The sequence below is a fragment of the Paramormyrops kingsleyae genome, chromosome 12, assembly GCF_048594095.1.
Source record: "Paramormyrops kingsleyae isolate MSU_618 chromosome 12, PKINGS_0.4, whole genome shotgun sequence".
Taxonomy (NCBI): Eukaryota; Metazoa; Chordata; class Actinopteri; order Osteoglossiformes; family Mormyridae; genus Paramormyrops; species Paramormyrops kingsleyae.
Window position 1 is genome coordinate 11,836,354 of NC_132808.1, and position 15,345 is coordinate 11,851,698.

General features: G+C 40.5%; 2 protein-coding genes across 4 annotated transcripts in view; one reads left to right on the forward strand and one right to left on the reverse strand.

The window, feature by feature from the left end:
- LOC111859303 (uncharacterized) overlaps nucleotides 1-283 on the reverse strand; it is a 79,088-nt gene extending 78,805 nt beyond the window's left edge. For both annotated transcript variants that reach the window (XR_011994060.1, XM_023841841.2), the window contains exon 1: nucleotides 83-283. Coding sequence is in view for 1 of the 2 variants with exons in the window: in XM_023841841.2 (XP_023697609.2) it covers nucleotides 83-158 (76 nt within the window). In the remaining variant the exon portion in view is untranslated. The remainder of the gene's footprint in view (nucleotides 1-82) is intronic.
- A 5,591-nt stretch (nucleotides 284-5,874) lies between these two features.
- On the forward strand, nucleotides 5,875-14,734 carry LOC140593645 (polymeric immunoglobulin receptor-like). Of its 2 annotated transcripts, XM_072718701.1 has the most exons (7): nucleotides 5,875-5,987; nucleotides 7,677-8,009; nucleotides 8,631-8,942; nucleotides 9,275-9,592; nucleotides 9,994-10,120; nucleotides 13,389-13,483; nucleotides 14,121-14,734. In XM_072718701.1, exons 1-7 carry the CDS (start codon nucleotides 5,945-5,947, stop codon nucleotides 14,135-14,137), a joined length of 1,245 nt encoding a protein of 414 aa, XP_072574802.1. In that variant the 5' UTR covers nucleotides 5,875-5,944; the 3' UTR covers nucleotides 14,138-14,734. The 2 variants fall into 2 exon arrangements, 1 of the variants encoding a protein (XP_072574802.1); XR_011994061.1 differs by lacking the exon at nucleotides 9,994-10,120.
- The last annotated feature ends 611 nt before the right edge of the window (nucleotides 14,735-15,345 follow it).

A 15,345-nucleotide genomic window follows, 5' to 3' on the forward strand; every position in this document is an offset into this window, starting at 1 on the left:
GATCATGTTAATCATACTCGTTAAACGAGTTAGACATAAAACTGGCTTTAAAATGTAGGACTTATTTTTGTGGGATACATACCATCGGTGTTAATGACGAACATTAACAAGATCAAAATAACGCTGAAACTTTCGGTCTTCATCTCCATATGAAACATACATAAAGATTAGTTTCTATTTGATTCTAAATTTCAATACATTCTGAAAACATACAGTATATGCAGTGTGATTAGCACAGTTAAATTTCTATATAAGATGAGTTTCTCGCTGTAATTTCACATTCAGATTAAAATGTGACAGTGAAACAACAGATCCCAACACCCCTGAACTGATATAAAGGGGCCAATAAACATGGAGTACAAATGTGGACTTTGAAACTGAAGCGAAATTGTTTTATTGGTTTCTTTGCAGAAACCTTTGCACTGCAGTTTCAGTAGGTCTCGGTCTACTCAGTATACAGTGAAACTGGTTCTGTGAGCAGAACAAACAAACCAGAACCTAAGAAGTGTATTCTTGTGTCGTGAGACAATGAGAGAAAGAGAGAGAGTGAGACTTGACTTTTAACTCCCCTTTATTTATACATCATTAATAACACAAGCTGAAAGAGCAGTGAGAAGCAATGAGCAGTGCTGAAAGAGCAGTGAGAAGCAATGAGCAGTGCTGAAAGAGCAGTGAGAAGCAATGAGCAGTGCTGAAAGAGCAGTGAGGAGTGGCACTCGTTTTCGCCAGCCCATCACTTCCAAACGAACTGAACGCATTCTATGCACGCTTTGAGCTCGCTAACTCTCACCCTCCAGAGCGGGCTCCGGCAGATCTGCATGACGTCACTCCCACCGTGTCCGTTGCGGACGTGAAGAACAGCTTTAACAGAGTGAACATCCGCAAAGCTGCCGGTCCAGATGGAATTTCAGGTCGTGTACTGAAGGTGTGCAGTGAGCAGCTGTCTGCCGTCTTTACAGACATTTTTAACACCTCTCTGCAGAGCTCAACCGTCCCCATCTGCTTCAAAAACACCACCATTGCCCCAGTTCCCAAGAAGAACAAAGCCAGCTGCCTTAATGACTTTCGGCCTATTGCACTAACCTCCATTACAATGAAGTGCTTTGAAAGGCTGGTAATGGGGCACATATTGAGCTCCATTCTGACCGGTCTGGACCCCCTTCAATTTGCATATCGTCACAATAGATCCACTGATGACGCCATTTCACACACCATCCACACCACCCTGGCTCACCTGGACAACAAGAACTGCTATGCCAGACTGCTGTTTGTGGATTTCAGCTCTGCATTCAACACAGTTATCCCCTCCAAGCTGATCCAGAAGCTGTGGGCGCTGGGACTCAGTGCTACTCTGTGCAACTGGGTTCTGGACTTTCTCACCAACAGACCACAGCATGTGAGGATCAGCAAAAACACCTCCACCACAATGATCCTCAACACTGGTACCCCACAGGGAAGCGTTCTGAGCCCAATGCTGTACTCCCTGTTTACACATACGACTGTGTGTCCAGGCACAGCTCCAACACAATCATCAAGTGTGCTGATGATACCACCGTTGTGGGCCTGATCAGCAACAACGACGAGATGGCCTTCAGAGAGGAGGTGAGACTCTTGGCAGAGTGGTGTCAGGAGAACAACCTCTCTCTCAACGTCAGCAAAACCAAGGAGATGGTTTTGGATTTTAGGAGGCAGGATGCAGCTCATCCCCCTGTCCACATCGGAGGAGGTGCTGTGGAAAGGGTCAGCAGCTTCAGGCTCCTTGGGGTCACCCTCAGTGCCAACCTCAAGTCCTCAGAACATACAGCAGCGGTCACCAAAAAAGCCCAACAACGACTTCACTTCCTCAGACGCCTAAAGAAGGCTGGGGTTTCCACCTCTGTCCTCACCAGCTTCTACAGGTGCGCTGTGGAGCCCATCCTCACAGGGAGTGTTGCGTCTTGGTACGGCAGCTGCACTACTCAGGACAAGAAAGCTCTGCAGAGGGTGGTGAAAACGGCTCAGAGGATCACAGGCACACCACTCCCTGCAATAACGGACATTTATAACACGCGTTGTCTCAGGAAAACTAAGAGCATCCTGAAAGACCCCAGCCACCCTGCACTGGCACTTTTTACTTTCCTGCCATCAGGCAAGAGACTCAGGACAATTCACTCACGCACAACTCGATTCAGGAACAGTTTTTACCCCAGTGCCATCAGGCTATTCAACACACAGTAACAGCAACTTAATTACTCCACACTATGCACTGACACCACACAGTAACAGCAACTTACTCACTCCACACTATGCACTGACACCACACAGTAACAGCAACTTACTCCACACTATGCACTGACACCACACAGTAACAGCAACTTACTCCACACTATGCACTGACACCACACAGTAACAGCAACTTACTCCACACTATGCACTGACACCACACAGTAACAGCAACTTACTCCACACTATGCACTGACACCACACAGTAACTGCAACTTACTCCACACTATGCACTGACACTTTACCTATTTATTATTTATTGCTGCTGCACTACTTTGTCTTCTGTGTATTATGTCTTATGTTTTGTCTGTGAGGGAGGGGTTTTCAAGTAAGAATTTCATTGTGCTCTGTACGCTGTACTTTGTACATATGACAATAAACTTCAAACTCAAACTCAGAAGTGACAATATTAATTTAAAAAAAGTTTAATCAAACACATAAAGCAGTGGCCATGAAGTGATATTTACCTTTCAGTTTACATTATTTTAGTTTACATGTAACCAAACAGTAATGAAAAGTTGGAATTACCAACCAACAACCCAACAACTACAGCACCTACTTAAGAATTCAAACTTTTAAAATATTCACAGTGATTAAGCATGGAGACTGTTGGTAAGAAGCCAGCTTCCTACTTCTGAATCACACTGTGACTTTCATGTGACCTTTACAAAAATAATAGTGCCAGTTGATTTAATATTTTCATGTTACACTAAACAACAAGTTACTGACCATGAAGTGGTGTTTACTTTTCATTTTACACCAAACACTGGAGGTCACCATGAGAGGATTTAGATACGTTATCTTTGAAAAACCCAGGATACAATTTACAGTCCTCTGCCATAGAAATCAAAGAATACAAACAGTTACATACATGTATATCATGCAAGGACAATGTAAGAAACTAGATACTGTCAGAACAACAACAATGTATTTCTTGAATGGCCCCGTCACCTTCTCCCTCCTCCTAATGCTTAGTCCCCCCACACCCCCAACCACTACAATTTCTAGCCCCCCGATGACACTCCAAAAAAGTCTTCATTAAAAGCCCAACGTTACGTGTCTCAATGCAATCAGGTTCACCGGATCTGTGTCTGATCTTTCATATGCTACACTGTTTATATTTTGGTGCGATCTGTATCAAAATGAAAAAGGCTTCAGAATATCACCTATACAATGTTCTGGGGAAGTTTCAAAAAGATCCATCAAACACTTTTAAAGTTAGACTGTTCACAATTGAAATATCTTCTGTCCCTTTGTTACTACTAAGCATTGTGGTTTCAATTTTAGTTACATTCGATTTCTCTTATTGTCATCTTATCGTGCACTTTCGTACAATCAAAAATTAAGTTCAGTTTCTCCTAGACCAACAGCGTAAATAGAAAAATTTGACACACGATACACATACAACCCATATCCATGGTGACCCATGGTGCATTTGGAGAGGTTAGCAACATGAAAATCTGTTTTAGCAGCATATCTTTCATAACATGTTATAAGGATGTAGCAGCATGCACTGTTAAATAAACTATTTTTTTATCTAAATGTCTTATTGAGGTTTTGTAAATGATTAGTTAATATTTAACTAAAGGCTTATGTATGTGGTATAACTGAACAAAAGATGTTGACCAAAACATAGACAATATAGGGTAGGTTAGCACAGAACTGCATTTTTTCCCTTTCTGTGTATTTTTATTTTTTATACTGTAATCTTTTTCTGTATTTTACTTTCATAATTTTGAACCATATTGGATATTGCGTTGATCATTAGCAGGGTCGGCTGAACTTGACAGGCTCGTCCATCCCTGTCCTATGTGTTTGTTCCCCGTTTGGCCAGCAGGTGTTGCTGGCCATCCTGTTCCCTCTTCTGTCTTAGTCCTAAGTCACTGTTTTTTTCCCCTGTACCACCACATAACTCAATTGTCTGAGCAGGTGGCCCAGAGACGTAATCCTCTGGTCATACGTTTGAGGCTGGCTTTACCTTAAACTTATCTGTTTTGCATTTATTGAATTTTATGTTCCCCGGTGTTTTCTATTTGTTTCTTTGTCATATGTTTGCCCTGCTTCTGTCTTGTTCACTTTTGGTCCTGTATGTCTTTTTCTTCCTTGTTACTTATCCTAGTGTAGCATTCCAGGTTTGTGGTTTCTATAGTTCTGTGCTTGTTATTATCAGTTACTCCATCTATTACCTGTTTCCCAGTGCTAGTGTTTGTTAATTGTTCCATCTGTTGCTCATTGTCCTGTGCCCTCGGTGATTGGTTGTCTTATGTTCCACACCTGCCCTCTCGTTAGCCCAGTTGTTTATGTGTATTTAAGTGCCTGTTTCTGCTCTGTTCTCTAGTTTGTCATTGTTCATAGTACTATGTGATACTTCTGATTGAGAACACATAGTACTATGAACAATGACAAACTAGAGAACAGAGCAGGAACAGGCTGAATAGAGGAAAAGGACAATATAGCTTAAAGCAGGGCATGATGAAAAGGGGGGGGGGGGTTCATTCTAAAAAATGCAGTTAACTGAAACGAGAACTGACTGGTGCCGGCAGGGCAAGGTTACCTCATCGAGACAGATAGAGGGAGCCGACAGAGAACGTCAGCAGCCCTTACTTATCTGTAGCCTTCCAGAAGGACAAGTACTAACCGAGTAACTACAGCAAATGTCAAACATGTAGTTGTCATGTAGACGGAAGGTACCGAGAGAGGGGGGGGGGATGCCCAAAGGGCTTTAAAAGGGATACAGCTGATACATATGGCAGAGGCTCCTCCTGTACATGCTGAATGTATGTCAGATGGTCGCTCCCTGATTATAATCAGTCAAGAGAATAAACCGGTGATTTGCAACTTCTCCCCGTGTCAGCTGTGAATCTCTTCTCATCCACGGACCCGGTGGAGACGGCGTACTCCAACAATGCTTAGTTTCTTTCCCATTCGTGGATTACTATTAGTTTCTTCATTTAGTTCTTTCGTTTGTCCTGTTTGTTTGACCCCTCATGGTCCTTTTGTTTTTTCCCCTGATGTCTCTGATCCAATAATCTCCTTTCTGTCTCAAAAGCCATACAGTGGACTGTCACCCTCATTTCCCTGCCTTCACTATGCCGTGCCCTGACGGGCAACAATATCACATTGCTACAGTAATAAAAACCTTGCAGATGACTCATTTTTACATACATGGTATGCGGCCAATGCCACCATCTGACACCAAGAAAAAGTAATGCAGTTTTTTTTTTATGCCATCAGATATTAGTCACTGTGTTATGATTGACTACATGTTTCTCTTGGACAGAAAATATGTGCTAGTGTTTTGAAAGACTGATTTGATTTTGAGTCGTTTGCTGTGTTTGGATGAAATTAGAGCATGTTGAGAAAGGTATTTTGCACTTTGAAATGTAGAGTTAGTATCTAACAAAATTTTTTTGAGCAAAAAATTAACTATTTGGCTAATTGTGCTGCTGTGTTTAAAGTTTACAGAAAGTGTTTTAAGTATAGAGAAACGCTTGTTCGTGGTTATTTAAAAAACTGTTGTGTCCCACTTGATGCCGTGTCTGTTTACACATGCGTATGTGTGACCTCCTTCCTTCCCTCTCTGCCAGGCCCACTTTAATGACACATTCAGAATGAGGACAGACAGCTTACTGTAGATGGATAGAAACAGATACAGCTAAAGGCTGCAATCGACACCCCAGACATGCCTCCTCTCCTCCTCCTCTTTGTTTTCATGGTGCTACCAGGTAAAGATTGATACTTTTTTCCGCTTTATGTTTAAATGATCCAAACAACACAAAAATGGTGGCAAGTATTTTGTTCTTAATCAATTACTTTCTATTGATAAAAGAACTAGGTATTTGTGTCACATTGAGATATCTTCTATCGTAGCTTTTTCTAGGAAAATAACATAACGCCATATTATCTTGAGTGAGTGAAGCTTTCAGCCACTGAACATAACTGAGAAAACTAAAGATAAAGCTGTTATCAGAGTGTAACCCACCACATTTGCTGGTTCTACTCAAATTCCTACATTTTTGTGCATGAAACAACAAATTCATTATGATTATAAACAAAAAATGACATGAAAATGTCTGGTATTACTATGTCAGACTAGTGTGGGTCACATTTCCCAGGGTGGAAATTCTCCTTTCAGATTATTTTACCGAAATGGCTTATTTAGAATCTCTCTGGCTGATTTGTATATTTTTACTCAATGCTCATACAGTATGTAATACTGTCCTCTAGTGTCTTCTGGCTTTCATTCTTTCCCTCTCCTCTTTTCATGCTCCATTTTGTAAAAATGATGAAATACTGCATTGTCAAGTGCTTGGGGTAACTGTATTATATGTGCTATATGAAAATGAATGGAATTGAATTATCCCCTGTACTGCAGGACAGCTGGACCTCCCAGTCATGTATACAGATCAGCAGGTTACTGTTATTAAGTCTGTTTCTAAGCCTGTATATTGATATTCTGGGCGTCCCTCATGTCACTTAATCTCATATTCAGCTTGGCTCCATTATCACTGATAGTGTTACAGTATCATACACATAATACACTAAGTTTGAGTTTAATTATTATAAGAGTTTTAAGAAGGAAAAACTGTAATAAAGAATATGTGATTTGGTATATTAATCTACGGAACAGGATTAGGGCCACCATGAAAATATTATTTGAATTCTAACTATAATCTCAGAATTCTGATTCAATTATTTCTGTTTGATTTTATTATTTTAGTTCCTTCCCTGTGTTTTAGGGGTGCATGTTTCGGAGGGGGTTTGACTTTTTTGGGGGGACGTGCAGATTAGATGAAAAGGTCCGCGTATGAGATTTGAGGGTGGCTGCTTAGGCGAGTTAATTAAGTTCAGCTGATGGTGATTGGAGTTATTCCACCCATAGTGAATATTATCACTTACAATACTGTAGAAAGGACCAGGTTCGACTGCAGAGGCATTCTGACTGTGGAGATGTAGACTGTACAACATCGGCTGATCTGTGAGCTTTTGTTTGTCATTAGCAGGAATGTTATTCAGGTCCTGCAGAATCATCAGATCATTATCTATTACAGGGATGTGGATAATAAATGAAATGTTAACTTATCATTATACTGGAGAAAAAATGTAAAAAACAGTGAAACTGACATCTTGTCTGAGGTTTCAAAGCACATTCAGTGAGTTTAATAGATTGTAATCTGATCTAACAGGAAAGAAACAGAAGTCTAAGAATTGTGGTTCAATATACTGGCCAAGGTCAGAAACAATGTAGGATATGATGTTTACCAAATACAGACCACAATCCATAAGCAGGCTGAGAAGACAGGCCAGGTTTTATAAACCAGCAGTAGCCACACGGTTATCTATCGGTCTAACTATAAAATTGCTTTTCCAAAGGCCATGACACATTACTGACTGGTTAGTTGTTTTTCTTGTAGCCATCGTCCCTGTAAGAAGTATCAGACAGACGACATTATCAGGATCAGTAGGTGGATCCATTAGCATCCCGTGTTTCTATAGTCGGGAGCATAAAGACAGCGTGAAATCCTGGTGTAAAGGGAGTCACGGATCATCCTGCAGCCCAGTGACACGCAGTGACTCCTCGCCGGACAAGACCACGGTGTCCATCACTGATGATCCCCATAACTTAGTCTTCATTGTGACCATGAGGAACCTGCAGCTGTCAGATGAAGGCAGTTACTGGTGCAGTGTAGTGGCTAATTTTATACATAAGACAGTCTCTGATGAAGAATACATGCTGACTACTACAGGTATGTATAATCATCTTCCTAAAAGTACCTTAATTCGTAGTACCTTATAAAAAAGCGATTGCATTATGAACAGCATAACCATTATATAGAAATGTGTCCTTCACACAGTGCTGGCTAAAGTAAGATCAAATACAGCAGCGGGATACATGAGATGTACAGACAGAAACACAAAAGGCAATAAAGTGCAAAGACAGTGTGAACAATACTGATCAGAAAATAAATAAACAAATGAAAATGAATGAACATATGGTGCATGTGCAGTTCACCTAAAGATTGGTGCTCCCTGTTTTTACAATGAAACGCCGTCCTGACGTGTCCTGGCTGGGGGTGACAGTTGGTGCATCAGCAGGATTCACGCCTCCTTATAAAAAAGCGATTGCATTATGAACAACATACTAATTATATAAAAAAAGTTTGCTTCTCACAGTCTTGGCTTCATCAACAGGATTCACCCCTCCTGTTTTATTTGAAATATTCCTACAGGAGCCTGAGTACCTGAATATTTACACACGGCCCCAATAGTACATGTGCAAAAGTTTATATAATAAGCAGATGGAAGGTGGGTGATTCATATAGTTTTCCAATGATAATTCTATGACTGACTGACTGTTTTTCTACAAGCTAAAGAAAGAAGTTCCAACCTGAAGACATTCAGTTATTTAAGAGGACAAACGGGAGGATCCATCACCATCCCGTGTTTCTATGGTCAGGAGCATAAAAACCATGTGAAATACTGGTGTAAATCAGGAAATAAGCCCCCCTGCACATCAACTACTAAAGCGACACAGACCATCACTGATGATCCCGATAACTTAGTCTTCCGAGTTACCATGACGAACCTGCAGCAGTCGAATTCAGGAAATTATTGGTGTTCTGTGGGTGAAGGAAACACTAAGGAAACGTCTGACAATCTGATCCTCCTGGTTACTCCAAGTAAGCTAATATAATCTCTGTCTTATTAATGTCATTGTAATGTCATCCCTGCTTCACTTCATTGGTGTTAATAATGAGGGTTCAAAAGCATTTATCTAAATTTGATTAAATTCAAGTTTTAAATCATCTCCTACATCTTTCTTCAGCATTCCTTCCTTCTGTTTTAAACAGACCCCAGTCTCTGCATAAAACTCAGGCCCTTTAACCCTTTATTGCCCAGGACATTTCATCTCACTTGGTTGTTCCTCTGTCTCTACAGTCATAAGTTATCTGCATGTTCATTCTGTATTATATGTTTCTGATGCTCCGTCATTCATGTTCTCTCCCCATAGCTGCTCAGAGTGTGTGGACTGAGAGCTGGGTTTCTGCAAGGAGAGGAGGACCTCTCACCATCTTATGTCACTATGATGAAACGTATAAAGATAAAACCAAATACTTGTGTAGAGGATATGAACGGGATTCCTGCTCCAGAATAAGACAGTCAGACGGGGAACAGAGTAAAGTGTCAGTCTCTGTTGACCGTGACCAAATGGTGTTTAATGTGACCATAAGTGACATGCAGGAGAAGGACTTTGACTATTACTGGTGTGCTGTGGAGGCGTCTGCAGCCCAAAATGATCGTGCCTTTGTGCCCCTGATAGTCCGGGAAGGTAAGATGTCAGTTCCTGAGCTGTGATTCACACTAAATGAGTCCATGGTGACCATGTGCTTCTGCCTGTCATACTGTGATAAAGTCAGAGGGTGTTTGTCCATACAGTGTCAACCAATCAGAACCAGAGTTTAATGCTGCGACTCAAAGACAGATATCAAAATGAATGCAGGTGTAATATTAACACAGCCTATGGCTGCAATGCAGTGTCTTTGTATATATATTTATGTAAAAAGCAGCTGAGGTCTAGACCAATAGCAGACTGTAGTGAATCAGACGCTGGCTGTTTAAAATGCATCCCTGCACTATGTGTTTGTGTATTTACATTTGGTGCTGGTGCCACATTCTCAGTCTTCATTGATGTTGAACTAATCCAGTGGTCTTTCACATCACCCTTGACAGTAACCCCTGTGTCAACTAAACAACAGACAGAACGGACCCATCACACAACACTGGGAACTACTGTTTCTTCTCCTTTTCCTTTGACATCCAATTCAACAAGACAGAACACCACAAATTCAATTTTAGGGTAAGACATACAAACATGATATTTGGTAAATAATAAAATAAGATACACCGGATGTCACGCCCACGCAGGCGGGACCAAGCAGGAGCGCAGCCGATTGACTAATCAGTGGCCTTACTAAAGAAACCAGCACACCAGAACACACTGCGAAGTATCGTGCCAATGACTTTGAGCCATACCAAGCGTTTCTTTGTCTCTCGTCTACCCGAGTTCCCTTACCTGCTCTGCTTGCCTAGTGTGTGTTCCTTACCCTGTTTCCTTCCCTTCCCCAGACCTGCTCCCGTACCTGACCCCCTTCCCTCACCAAACCCTGCTCGTCACGTCTCCCCTTCCCTGTGTGGTCGTGTCCCCTGTCTACCTGTAGGACGGATTCCCTGGCATCAGACCCTTGCTCTCCTTCAACGACCTAGCTTTTGGATTTCCCTTGTTTGTACCTTTGCCAAGCCTGGCATTTTAAAGACTGCATTTACCCGCATATCTGTATCCGTGTCTCTCTGCCCCGGAACATCTTACATTTCGGTCTTTTCTCTAACGGCTCTGCTGTGCTTATTTTGAATTATCTGCTGTAGGAAATTAGTCAGATTTGCTGAATTTACTGTCACTACAGGAGGTACAAATATCCTGTGTTCACCTCAGTCTGAAACGTAAAGCAACATAATCTTAGATGTTTAAGGGCTTCCCATATTAGAAGGAGTTATATAATCAATTTGGTAACACTTTATAAAAATGATCAGGTACAGTACATATATTAAGCCTTTAGTTAAACATTGACTAACCATTTACAATACCTCCATAAGACTGTCAGACACCTGTAGTTAATGATGAGCAAATCATTTAAAATTCTTACTAAGACATTAATGTAGTTATTAAAGTAGTTATATATAGTTAATGGTTAACTAACCATGTACAAACCCATAATAAACATTTATAAATTATTCAAAAGAGGAAATGTTCATTACTTAGTAATCATTACTAAATGTTTACTAAGTAATTAGTAAATATATGATGAATCAATTGTAAGTCACTTCCAAGATTTGATAGTGGTTGATAACACTTTCTGTGAATGCCATGTCTAAAAAAATCTATGAACATGCTCATAATACATTATAGCCATGTTTATTATGTATTATGACTACTCTATGAAGCTCTCATTTATAATTCACTGTAGAAACCTTCACATTGCAGTACAAAGTAGGGGTGCACCGATCGATCGGCGCACCGATCGATCGGCCTCGATCACGTTAATTTGAGGGGATCAGAAATCGACCATATTCCCATGAGATCCACCGATCTTAGTTATATGCTTTTAACTCTTTGGGGTCGAGTATGTCGTCGACGACATCGCGTACTTTTCGCGTCTATTTCAGTTTATAAATATCTCGCTGAAATCTTAATGTATAATCATGAAAAAAACGCTGGCTAAATCCGTAATCTGTCTTCTTTTCAAAACGTCCATTGTCGGAAGTATTAAAGTTTTTTTAATTAGGTTAAATCGAAAAAAAAGTAAACCATGTCATCTTACTTTGTTTTACCTGCATCGGGGGCGTGTAGTACCGCTCTCACCCGAAGATCGCTATTCACATTCTAAATAGCCGCATTAGCGCGTATTCAAATCGCATTCGCATGGTAATTTGATTAACAGCGCAACGGTGAAACGCGATCCAGCTACATCCCCTTCAGCGCCATAAAAGGGGGTTGGAGACGTGGCCAGGTGACAATGGCTCATTCATACACATGAAAGTTGCTACATATTCAATGAAAGGAGCCAGAAATAGTTACATGAGTTAGGTTTTTCTTATTTATTTATCCAAATTAATGTTGCATCTACACCATTTAGTCATCTTCATGTAGCCAAGACTTTGGTGATCAGATATCTGGGATCAAAACAAACTGCCAGCATTGCTTACTATGTACTTTTATAATGTTTCTGCAAGTGTTCCAAACTGCATTTTGCAATGTCTATACTTTGATGTCAAATTTCAAACTTAACAAAAATCTGACATATTTACAATATATATTAAAATAAAGATGAGTGTAATGGCAAAACAAATATATAAGAAATAATTTATTTGCCATGAATTAAGTGTGATGAAATGTGTGATCATGCCCCAGTCAGTGAAAGTGTGTTTCCTACCCCTAGGCCCCAGAGGGTTAAATCAGCCTTTTCTCCCATTCCCGAGAGAGGTGCAGTGCAGGCTGCCTCCCTCCCTATTTTTTGGACAAGTGTGTCATAACAGCTATATATATATATTTTTTTTTTACAAAATTAGAGAAATTAAAGTCTGGAAGAAAAAATATGATTTTGTAGTTCAAACAGCAATGCTCATTTATATGTTCGTTTATATTTGAGGACACTACCTCATGTTTTGTGAGTATTCATATCAATTTACTCAATAAAAATGGAAACATTGAAGTAACTGTCTTTTAGTTATGAAAGAAACAAGATCGGCAAAAAAAAATCGAGATCGGCAGGTAAGGTTGCCTAAGGATCGGTGATCGTTGATGGGCCAGAAAACTGCAATCGGTGCACCCCTAGTACAAAGCATCCTTAATGCTTTTACTGACCATTATAATGAGCTTCAATGGAGCTTACAAAGTATTTTAATTAATACTATAAAGCAGGGTTCTTCAACTCTGAATCTCGATTCCAAATCCAGGCCGTGTTTTCAGTTCTCCCAGGTAGTTGTTTAATAATTACTGATTCTGATTGGTCAGAGGCTTCACACCTGACTGAGAGGTAAAGAAAGGCTGGAAAACCAGCAGTGCTCGGACCTCGAGGACCGTGAGTTGAATAACCCTGCTATAAAGTCTTATGATTGCTAATGGAAGATTCTGTAATGCTTTATTAATCCTTATACTTACCGTTACAATGCATCAAGAAGGTATCTATAGTCCTTTATAGATGAGAGCTTCAACAGAGCTTACAGTATACTGTATTATAATTGACACTGTAATGCCTTATGATGTCAATAGATGTCTATGCTTTATTAATTCATATATCGACCATTATAATAATACATTATGAAGGTATCTATGATGCATTTTAGATCGCAGCTTTAAGTGTTACCATGATTTCCCCTTTTATTCATTTTAAAAAGTTTATTAAGGTTTTGTGAATAATTAGATAAGCCTTGACTACATGCTTATTGCTTATAAATGCCTATACGTAATGTTAAAATGATTCCTTGTTTCACAGGATTGTGTTCTGATAGGAGGCTTATTGTGATAGACTGATTCTGGTTAGACTGAGCTTCCTGATTGTGTCCACTAGGGGGCGAGCTCTGCATATCACTCTGCACACTGCTGTAGGCCTCGTCTACTTTATCTGCACCATTGTGGCTGTGATGACAATCTGGAGCTACTGCAGTAAGTACCTGAATTGTGGCCTTTTATCTCAGACTAAATCCGAATGATAAAACCAATCATGTTGAGACTGGAATATATGTCATGTTTAGTCATGCTGTTTTAATTGTGATTTGACCAACTGTGATGTCATCAGTAGAGACTATTTCAGTAGAGACTATTTTACAGACTGTGTGTCGGGAACAAAAATAAAAAGATAGAGACCTTACAGTGTTTATACATGAAACAAAGAGAAAAACATCTAATATTGGCATCAGAAAACAAAGGAATCATATTCAATTAAGATATCAGTGAAACTAAGCTCACTTTTTCACCAAACTGTGAGTAAGGGATCATCCACACACTCTGTAGTAACTGGGCATGGTTTGGGTCACATTGTCTGTTCCCCAATAGCAGTTACCCAGTGCAGAGTCAGGAGGAACCTGGAGCAGAGGGCAGGGGATGGAGAGTGACCTAGAGACACTCACAGACACAGCAGGGAGTGTGGAGAGAGAGCAGCTCAGCTAAGCTGCAGGTCTTTGGGAGAAACAGAGAGAGAGAAAATACAAATGACACGTGCAGACAGGAAGTGAGGTAGCATGGTGCTCACTGTGTTACTGCACCTTCTGTTTTTCAGCCAGATTAATGTGTCCTTTTTTAGGGCAAAAAGGGCAGTGAGGCCAGAAGATGTAATTATGCCAAGTTTGCATCGGCGAGGAGGAGGAAGTGACACGAGCAAGAACTTCCACTTTATTACATTCTGTTGATACAGTTTCTTTCTTTTACCTGCTTAAAATGCCCTTGTCACTGTTGAATGGTGTCAGTCAACACATTAGGCAGCATAGGGGGCTGCCTAGGGCATCATCTTCTGAGGGGGTGCAACTTAGTGCCACCCTGCCCCCCCCACCCAGCACAAGAAGCATGTACAAAACCGGCCAAGAAAAAGTAACATGCAGCGCTAAAGTCTGAAGCTCATCTAGGGCTTCGACCAGCACAGCTGCTGGATATTGTACATTGGTTACTGCAAAATTTTATTTTCAAAATCTAAGATGAAAATTCACACTAAGCATGTGATGGAAAATGTACAGCATGTTTTACTGTATTGATGTATTGATGGAGGTGTCACTAGAGGCCGGGTGGGAAAATTGACACTTTGTCACTGCTGGCTTTGGCAGTTTTTCTCTCCCCCGTGAAGCTGGTGACCCACACTCACCAACACGGCTCTCTGTACAGTTTAGCAGAAGTGAAACACTGTGAAGAGGCTGCTCAGCTGAAAGCGATGCAACTTAAGAATGATCTGTGGTAATAAAACAGCCTATTTTTAAGGTGTGTGTCTGCGTCATTTTGTCACCTCTCTGCCACAGTCATGTCACTCCACACTCAAAGATAAACATCTCAAACCCTTTAGACATCTGGTCATATAAATAAGACTAATCCTGTGCTGCATGACAATGAAGATGAAGCGTATCGTGTACGACCCCCTGCTGGGCCAAAGCTCACCTCAGCTTGTTTTCTAAGCTCTTAAGTTCAATTTGTGATTTAAGTTTGATACTGAAGGTCCCCCAACACCAGCAGATTGTTAAAATGATCAGGGGAGACATATAAACTCTTACAGGAGCTTTTTTATAATGACACCCCAGTAACTTCCTAATGTAAACTGCACTGTCAACAGTAATTAGCCAAACTAAAGGTGTATATGAAATGCCTGCATCTGATTTTGCAGCCTCATCATAACCAGCTAATTAGTTGCGGTGAATGAAGTCAGGATGATTTAGGATTATTTGCTTGAACAGTTAAATATGCTATTTATTATTGATTTACTTTTCATCAATAGAAAATGTCTTGGGATAATGAGACATCATTAATCTTGGGATGCACTGTGACAT